Below are 8,619 nucleotides of genomic sequence, written 5' to 3'. Positions count from 1 at the left end.
GGGGGGGTGTACATTTGAAGACATTCAAGGATGGATTTCCAGATGAAACAGAGGGATGACATCATGGCAAAGTCAGCTAGTAGGAACATGGAGAGGCCTGGTAATGCAACACCATACATAAACAGTGGACAGCTGTATTTACAGGAGATTGTCTCATGGTTCTATCTGCCTCCATAAATCCTATTATCTGATTTGCCTCCATTCCCCTGCCCAGCACCCAGCAAGAGACTATAGCAGCTTTGGCTTATACAGCCTTATCGAGCCACTCAAGTGCTGTGCAGTTATCACTATTGTTGTGACACTGGTCAGCTTGGCCAACATAAAAACTGGTCCCATCAATGCTTGATTAGACATTACCTCATCATGATCGGATAAAGCAAAATGGCAGTTTGTGTGTATCTGAGAGCTATTTAGCCAAAATTACAGACAGCTGTCGGGTATTACACAGGCTTACCTCTGTGTTGTCATGGGACCCCACAGTGTGTGCCCCCCTCCCATGTTTTCCTTTTCAAAACGTACATTTCTAGATTGACAAAAGGATTGACACAGTATTTCAGACTCAATAATAATCTGTGGTGCCTCCTGTGGGTCATTAAACAGAGGAGAGGTCCAGATGGCAGTTGGATGCACCTGCTACAACTGGCCTTTAAATATCTGACTTTCACACTCACTTATTTGAGATGCAGATGAATAAACCACAAAGAGCAGCAACTTGACAGAAGAGGAGAGCAGAGAAATTCGGTTTGTCCTGCACCAGTCAAACTCACAGAGAAACAAAGCGAAAGTGTAATCCACTTACATATCTCCTCAGTTTCTTCTCCGGCGGTGACTTTCTCAGCCAGCCTTGGAAGATGATTTCACCGCCGCTCATGTTTGTCACTGTCTGCTGTTTCCTCTTGCTCTACAACTACCGTCTGTCACTAGTACATGTCGGCTCCTGAAGGCTTGCCTGTTCAAAGTGCTGTCGGCGTTTGGCTCCCACTGGTGCAGTCTGCTCCCCCCATTTGATAAAAATTAGAGTAGTGCTAGTCGGAGATGTTGGCCGTCGCCCCTGGTGGTACAGGACGCAAAACCAGTTAGTGTGGGAGGGAGGGAAAAAAGGCGCAACTCGGCTCTTGGGGAATTACGCACGGCCAGCTGACGAGAAGCCGCGGGTAAAAACTCAACTGATGCAGGGTGAGGAAGTATCATAGGGTGTCTGCAGTTTGTTTTCCCAACTCATACCACGCCCACCGAGCAGAAAGAGGGATGGGCTGCGCTGGGATGAAACAGGATGGGAGAGCTGCTGCCACAAAGTAGCTCCAAGATCCCCAAAGAGTTTAAATAATGGAGGAACCGACCTGGATATATCATTTGTCTAATTTAACATAAAATAGTTGTTGATTAAAACAATCCTGTTTCATGTCATATACCGTAAAGTATGTGATTTCAAATTAAAATCAAACACGTGTTGTAAGCCTTACCAAATATAATAATATAATCAATTATAACTAACAGGGCAGATTTCTTTAAGATATTTCCTGTTGTTTGAAAAAGAATATTAAATTAATAAGAGTCAACAGCTGCTGTTATGAACTGAGTCAAATTTTCCCAGTTGGATGAAATGGGGAAAAAGCACCATCTTGTGGAAACTTGACTTGAAAGTTGCTCTGAAAAACCAACATTGTTTTAAATATGGACGTTGAAGAGGTTAGAGAGACATAACATGATGTAACTGAACACTTCCCTAAGAAGCCTCAAAAAATAAACAGTCCATGAATGAAATTTGCTATCATAGTGATCATGTCGTAGTAGGAAGGTCATGAATAACTGCACAAGGCTTATAATTAAATTTTGACAAAGAAAATGTATCATTTCAAATAAAAACGATCATTGTTTTCATGTTACAGGTGCAAATAAATTTTAATGATATTTACACACCAATAAACCAACAAAAATTTACAACAATGTTGAAATTATTTGATGTGTGCCAGACAGAAAAAACAGACATCACTGGCTTAATAAATATCTACTATGCTTGAACCGTGTTTTATAGAAGACAAGAATGAGAAAATCTAGGGAAAGGAGTAACATCTTTTATGTTGTCAATGCCCAGAATGCATTGCAAAAATCGCTCAAATCCCAGTCCAAAGCCACCATGAGGGACTGAGCCAAAACGTCTCAAATCCAGATACCTGTAAATAAATAAAAAATATCATTAGTACCCTGTCAGTATGTTAAGATTTTTCCTTTAAAATGTTGTTACTGTAAATGTGATTTTTTTTTTTACCAGCTGTATGTCTCTTCTAATCCAACCCTGGAAAAATATAACACTTAACGTTAGTGCCTTTTATCAAAAACATAAACTCAAGACCTACAATAAATCCTCTCTAGCATCATTTTCATGTTTTAAAGAACAAAACTAACTTTTTTTTGCAGATTTTCTCTTCTGAACTGAGATAAATTCACCAGCACACTGGGCCGTCAGTCAGTTTTATCCACCACAGATTTGCCAACTGTTCCTTCTTGTCTAAAACTATGTACAACTGTCAGTAAAATCTGTGGTCACATCTTATTTACAATGTACAACTGAGACTTCACTGGTCAGCCCTCAGGACGCAGGTACAGGTCCCTGAGGTGCAGAGGGGCTAGTTTTAGGAAAAGCCTGGTACCCACAGCCCCTTTAGGCCTAAACATGATGGCTCGCTGAGCATCTGGTCCTTATGCTGTTCTCCCGTCAGTGTCATGGGCTCTGTGTCCTATTCTCATGTTGTTTTACCTGTTGCTGTTACACGCTGTTGTGTCATATTTATGTATTTCTGACAGTCGCAGTTGTGTGCTAATTGTTGTACAGTGCTGTGGAAAAGAATTCCCCCCTCAGGGACAATAAAGTCTAACTAACTACAATATATTCATTATGTTAATTGTTCAATTATGTTCTTTTATATAAATATGAATGTATTACAATATAAAAATCAAACGTATCCTGCACTTTTCCAAACACTGAATATGTGTAGTGAGTCAGGGGGCTTAAAAACCTGCTAACCCATCAGAAGAACTTACGGAAAAGATGTTGGGTGTGTTGTGGAAGGTTGTATAAAAAAAAACACTTTGTCAACCAGCCACAGCAACACTTGTAAAATGCAGCAGCCTCACCAGAGTGACACTACAGGGATTATTCTTGATCTCAATTAATTTAAAGCAACTAAGCAGACACTGACAACCGACTTCTAAATATATTAGCATGGGCCTGAAGTTCTTACTCTTCCAGGCGAGCTCGCAGCAGATCCAGCCTCTCCTCTCTCAGCGAGCCCCCACAGAGCTCTCCAACTCCTGGCACAAGAAGGTCCACTGCAGCTGCCTGCAAACAAACGACAGTCAGATATCATATGCAAATCACTGCAATAACCCAACTGACAGTACAAGGAAACAACTGTGGTTAAATTATTGATTGACTCTGCGTTTTCCATCTTACTGTATGCTTAGGATGGTCCTGGTTGTCTCTTGCATAAAAAGGCTTAAGATCATAAGGATAATCAGTGACAAACACTGGAATGTTGCCACAATGTTTCACCAGGTACTTCTCATGTTCTGTCTGAAGGTCACAACCCCACTGTAGAAAAGAAGAGCTAAGGTCAACGAGGAGCTCTGAGTGTTAAGTTGCAAACATACGGTAGAGGTAGATATCAAGTCTGCTATTTCAAGGAGAAAATAAAATCAGCGCCACTTACATCTGTTGGGAAGGTAAATTTCTGAGAGCTGCGGTTTAGGATGTCTATAGCCTCACTGTAGGTAATCCTAAAAGTAGATCGAGACAGTGTCATTTGTTCAGAGCCTACAACATTTGACATTTTTATTTTTATATGCCACGTTTAGAAAACGAGAGACTCACACAGGGAATCTCCTCTTCATCATAGCATCTATAGTGTCCTTAGAGTATAAGGATGCAATAGGAAAAGAAATGTAAGTTGAGATAATGATGGAGTCAGATGAAGTTGTGGCTGGTTGGTATATAAGTGTCCTTCAGGACTCACCCTGTGTCCAGGAGTCACATGCTTGTGAAACAAAGCCACATCCTCCGCACAGTGAGCCAAGACATGCTCTGTGGCTGATCTGAACATGTCCTCCATGACCTAAGGAGTGGGCCCAGTTTAATAATTAAAGCGCTCCTGACCAACTGTGCACAAGGGCAACTTTAAAAGTCACATCAGGTAAGTGTAAATTTGTTCTTATATAGCATGCTAAAATGAATAGAACACTTTCAGAAATAGAAATCGATCTATTGTATGCACAGAAATATGCTGAGGGAAAAGCAGTAATATGTTAGCTAAAGTGCTGCATGGATCTATACCATAGAGCATTACTGTATTTGAGGACAATGACATGGTGTACCTTGGTGAGATCCTCCAAGGACTGTGTGAAGGAGACCTCGGCCTCCACCATGTAAAACTCAGCCAGATGGCGTCTGCTTTGGGAGTTCTCCGCACGAAATGTTGGCCCAAATGTGTAGACTCTAGAGAAAGCCCTGCAAGAGCATGAGTGACAAGGCATAATTAGAAATGCACTTCAGTGTATGTGCATGTGTCTCTCAGGCGGAACATACAAGAAGGATATGGGAATTTTAAAATTGTCACGAGAAAAGAACTATTCATATACTTTATCTCACCCTGACATCACTTCCAAATGAAGCTGACCGGACACAGTCAGGAAGGCTGGGACGGAGAAAAAGTTCTCACCCTCTTCATGCTCCGGGCCTGATGGCTGTGGTAAAGAACAATATCATTAATCCATAATTCATAATCAGAGCTTTGACTGACAATCACACACTGGAGTTGACACCACATACCGCACAGATCATCAACACATACACCTCAACTTTGATAACATTTGTAAACACATCTTTAGATACTCACCTCGACCTGAAAGAGCTCCCCCGCACCTTCACAGTCATTTGAGGTGATGATTGGAGTGTGAATCTGCACGAAGCCATTTTCCTGGAAAAATAAAAGAATAAACAAACAAATAAATAAATACATACAAAAGGCCTTACTCTGCATTCTGTGAGTGACTCCTCCACTGTTGTTCTCACCTTGAAATACGAGTGAATCGCTGTAGTGGCCTCACTTCGTACTCTCAACAGGGAACTAAAGGCATTTGTTCTACACCTGAGATGAGGAAACTGGCGAATGTACTCGAGGCCGTGTCTCTCTTTGATTTTAAAGGGAAAATCCTAAAAGGCAAAGCGACAATATTAAATGAGATTTCTGATATAACGATCACATAAAAAGTTATAACAGGGATGAGGTGTAATTTAATGCTTTTGTTTGAGACAACAATTGTCCTTACCACAGGGTTACATTCTCCGACTACATGGATTTGGTCTGCTTCCAGTTCAACTGTCTGTTTTTGGTTTGGACTTTTCTTAAGAATACCCGTGACTTCAACAGCACTACCAAAGGTGAGCAACCTTAATATGAAGAGAAAGAGTTAAAGATAGTCAGAGTATTTTATATATGTGTACCCCTCATACTTAAAAAAACAAGAACACTTACGGATCACACAGCTCTGAACCAGCGACAATCTGCAGTGACTGCAAAGAGCTCCCGTCATTCACATGGAGGAAGAGATTTGCCTTCTGAGGTCTGACAGAGCGAACCCATCCCTACATCAGTCAGACAAATCAAACTGCACTTAGTTGTTCCATCCAAAGACACAGAGATATTTTCTATCTGCTTGCATGTAATGTTCATAAACCAAGATGTTGGTAATTTAAGAATTTCACTCCTCGTTCTTTCTCAATAAAATGTCAGCTACATGCAGAAGTTTGGTCACCACTGGGCAGATTACATATTTTATAGATTTTTGGAGTGAAAAAAAAAAAAAGTAAATACGACGCCTGCAGCAAACAGACATTCAAAATGAGCCTTCAAATGCTGAGTGCAATCTTGAGCACAAATTTGGCCGGTGCTTATTAAGTTAGCACTTAGTCTCTTATGGCAGTTATCAAAGCTTGCAAATGTTTTTTGTGAGAGTCTTTCTATTCTTGATTTAGGAATTTTCACCCATTCTTTCTTCGGATCACTTTAAGTTCTGGGATATTTTAGGCCGTCTTGCACACACAGCATGTTTAAGATCTACCTGCAGATTTTCAGCGATGTGCACATGAGGGGGAATGTGAGACTGTTCCAAAAGCTTCAGCGTGTGATTCTTGAAGTAGTTCATGATGGACTCTGAGGTCTGCTTTGGGTCATTGTCCTGCTGAAGGAGCCAGCCTCTTTCTAGACTGACTGACTTTATAATTAGTGAAATCCATTCTTCCCTCTATCTGTCAAGTGTTTTCTGTTTGTGAAGTTCATGAAAAAGTAACAGCGCATTAACACTTGAAGAAAGGCTCATTTGAAATGTTTGTTACAGTGGTTGTATTTACTTCTTTTGGATGCCCAAACGTTTGCATGGCTCTGCACACGGTGGTATCAGTATACAGTTACATTTGAAATCATTTGGAAAGTGTGAAGCATTAAGCATAGCATTGTCAAACAGGATAGCTAGCTCTCATATAAAGTATATGTGCAGGGTATAGTCCTTGTACAGTTCATGACTGGTTTAGGGTTAGGATTCTTATGATACTATAAGATGAGAGGAATTATTTTTTGCTCAAGGTAGTAGGCTGATTCTCAAAACTTAAATGTGGTAACGTTACGCTAAAATAGGCAGCATGTTACTGCAGCTATAGCACAAATGACGAGTGAACATTAAAAGATAAAAGTGGGGGTTGACGTTACCTGCACTTTAACATTTGTTCCCAACTCAGCACTTGAAAGAGCTTCAGATACTCTTAGCTTCGTTGGTGTCTTCTTACAATACTGTCGAATACTTGACAATATTCCCCGACAGACTGAAGCGGTTGGTGCAACAGAAAACGTTTTAGCTGCAGCCTGAAACATAGTGACAAACGCTGCTGCTTCCGACACAAAAAACACTAAAAGCACAACATGCTGCGACAACCCGAAGACCCTAAAAACAACACACGTTATAGTATTTTCAAGATGAATATAATTTTCCTCCTTCCTGACTTTCACGTTGTATCACTTCTCTAACAGTAACACTTCCTGTTTGGGTCTTTCACCATTCGCCCAATTCAGTCACATGGATTTCAATGAACCAATCAGATTTCGGCTTCTTACAGCAGTCTTTTTCATGATCCAGGGAGATGTAGTTTTTTTTTTTAAAGAGCTTGAATACCACTTTAGACAGAGGTCTGAAGTTTTGATGCCACAATTTCTATTGCACTTATCACTTATTTTATGAATATACTATAAATATTTCTATTTTGTAATATTAAGTGTAGGCTAGAAAATATCTAAATGTGAGAACTGTCAAGAGTAGTATACAAATGTGATCATTTAAATCTGTTTGAGAGGAGAAAAAGAGAGAATTTGTGGGTTTTAAGAACTTTAATCAGCTCTGATTCAACCATACATAAATAAATACAGAAAAAATACTTAAAACTAAAACTAAATTAAATATTTAAAACGCTGTTCTCTGCTCTGTAAAAAGCATCCAATATTTTAATGTTCACATAGTCACTGCCTATATCAACAGCGAGTATGTAGGGAATTAGTGGTAAGGCAAGCATTGTGTCTTGGTGTAAAAATGTAACAAATTTTCTAATGCATGCTAAATCCTCTCTTCAGGTCCACTGAGCAGAATATTTCATACAAAAGGCCATAGACAAGTTCATCTCTGCATACAGGGAGAAATGTTAAATATATTTCCAACACATGTTGAGTGATTCAGTAGTGTAATGAAGCAAGCAGAACAGCTATCACGACCACATGGAAATCTTCTTTAATCTTGCATGAGGTATCTGCCGTCAGCGTGGGGTCCATTTGCGCACAAACCTTGTTAATTCAATACCCACAACGACACTTGGTCTATTTCCACCATTTGCTGCTGGAGTAAATCAGATCATGCTAGCAATGTAATAAGATGCCATAGACAATTATTCACCTGGTCCCGCCTGTCAGCTTTGGAGCCCCTGGTCTGGCTCTGGCAGCAAACACAGAGCTGGGTGTCTCCACCTCCGGCTGCTTATGACACATCATCATTAAAGCCAACATGATGCATTTGAAAAGTCAGCAGGGTCATTGATATTAATTATCTCCAGCATGGTGGGAGCAATTATGCACATGTTCTCATCTTAATGGGGAGCAGAACGACTCTATTTTCTGATTCATTGACAAAGAGTGTAAAATATAATGTGAAATTTTGTCATGTATGTCTCTATGTTTCAATGTCTTTAGAGCAAAGTTGAAACATGGTGACAATCAGACCTAATGAAGCCACCAATCATGAGAAAGTTAACTTTAATTTGCTGCTGGGAGACAAACACTGATTTTACAACCAAAAATAAATGAATAAACAAAAAAAAAAATCCCTTCCAGGAATCGTATCAAAATAAATTGTATTTATTATTACAGCAATAAACTGCTGAAATCTGGTTCCCCTTCATCAGTTTCGTCATGTGCAATATCTTCCTCTACCACAGGGTAGTGCTGTAGCTCCATGACACTATCCACTCACCTTCCCCCACCGACTGAAGGTTTACCCCCAGTAGCCTCCAGTATGTTATTAATTTGC

The 8,619-nt window shown here is 40.0% G+C and overlaps 2 protein-coding genes across 3 annotated transcripts in view; both read right to left on the bottom strand.

Annotated features, from left to right (window-relative positions):
* Positions 1-1,174, bottom strand: part of gab2 (GRB2-associated binding protein 2) — a 36,374-nt gene extending 35,200 nt beyond the window's left edge. The window contains exon 1 of one of the 2 annotated variants that reach the window (XM_023405887.2): positions 800-1,174. In XM_023405887.2, coding sequence (XP_023261655.1) covers positions 800-871 — 72 coding nt within the window. In that variant the 5' untranslated portion in view covers positions 872-1,174. The remainder of the gene's footprint in view (positions 1-799) is intronic. The other variant, XM_023405886.2, reaches the window with a different exon arrangement.
* A 709-nt stretch (positions 1,175-1,883) lies between these two features.
* On the bottom strand, positions 1,884-7,083 carry nars2 (asparaginyl-tRNA synthetase 2, mitochondrial). The gene is made up of 14 exons (XM_023405888.2): positions 6,762-7,083; positions 5,532-5,641; positions 5,326-5,446; positions 5,069-5,209; positions 4,893-4,973; positions 4,646-4,740; positions 4,372-4,504; positions 4,014-4,112; positions 3,872-3,909; positions 3,711-3,777; positions 3,455-3,592; positions 3,243-3,340; positions 2,270-2,296; positions 1,884-2,174 (listed from the first exon to the last, which is right to left on the bottom strand). The coding sequence occupies exons 1-14, from the start codon at positions 6,921-6,923 to the stop codon at positions 2,030-2,032; spliced, it is 1,455 nt and encodes a 484-aa protein (XP_023261656.1). The 5' UTR covers positions 6,924-7,083; the 3' UTR covers positions 1,884-2,029.
* Between the last annotated feature and the right edge of the window lie 1,536 nt (positions 7,084-8,619).

Source organism: Seriola lalandi, unplaced genomic scaffold (genome assembly GCF_002814215.2).
Source record: "Seriola lalandi dorsalis isolate HSWRI2012SDOR001 ecotype SW California unplaced genomic scaffold, Sedor1 jcf7180002054288, whole genome shotgun sequence".
In the NCBI taxonomy this organism is placed as follows: domain Eukaryota; kingdom Metazoa; phylum Chordata; class Actinopteri; order Carangiformes; family Carangidae; genus Seriola; species Seriola lalandi.
Note: the sequence above shows the minus strand (reverse complement) of the source record. Positions and strands in the feature narration are given on the sequence as shown.

Bases quoted from the DNA above. Each gene is read 5' to 3' on its own strand.
- nars2 (XM_023405888.2), bottom strand. From the start codon at position 6,923: ATGTTTCAGGCTGCAGCTAAAACGTTTTCTGTTGCACCAACCGCTTCA. The intron at 5,447-5,531 runs GTAAGTGTTCTT...CTTCATATTAAG, and splicing joins GGTTCAGAGCTGTGTGATCC to GTTGCTCACCTTTGGTAGTG. The intron at 2,297-3,242 runs GTAAGAACTTCA...ATATTTTTCCAG, and splicing joins CTGCGAGCTCGCCTGGAAGA to GGTTGGATTAGAAGAGACAT.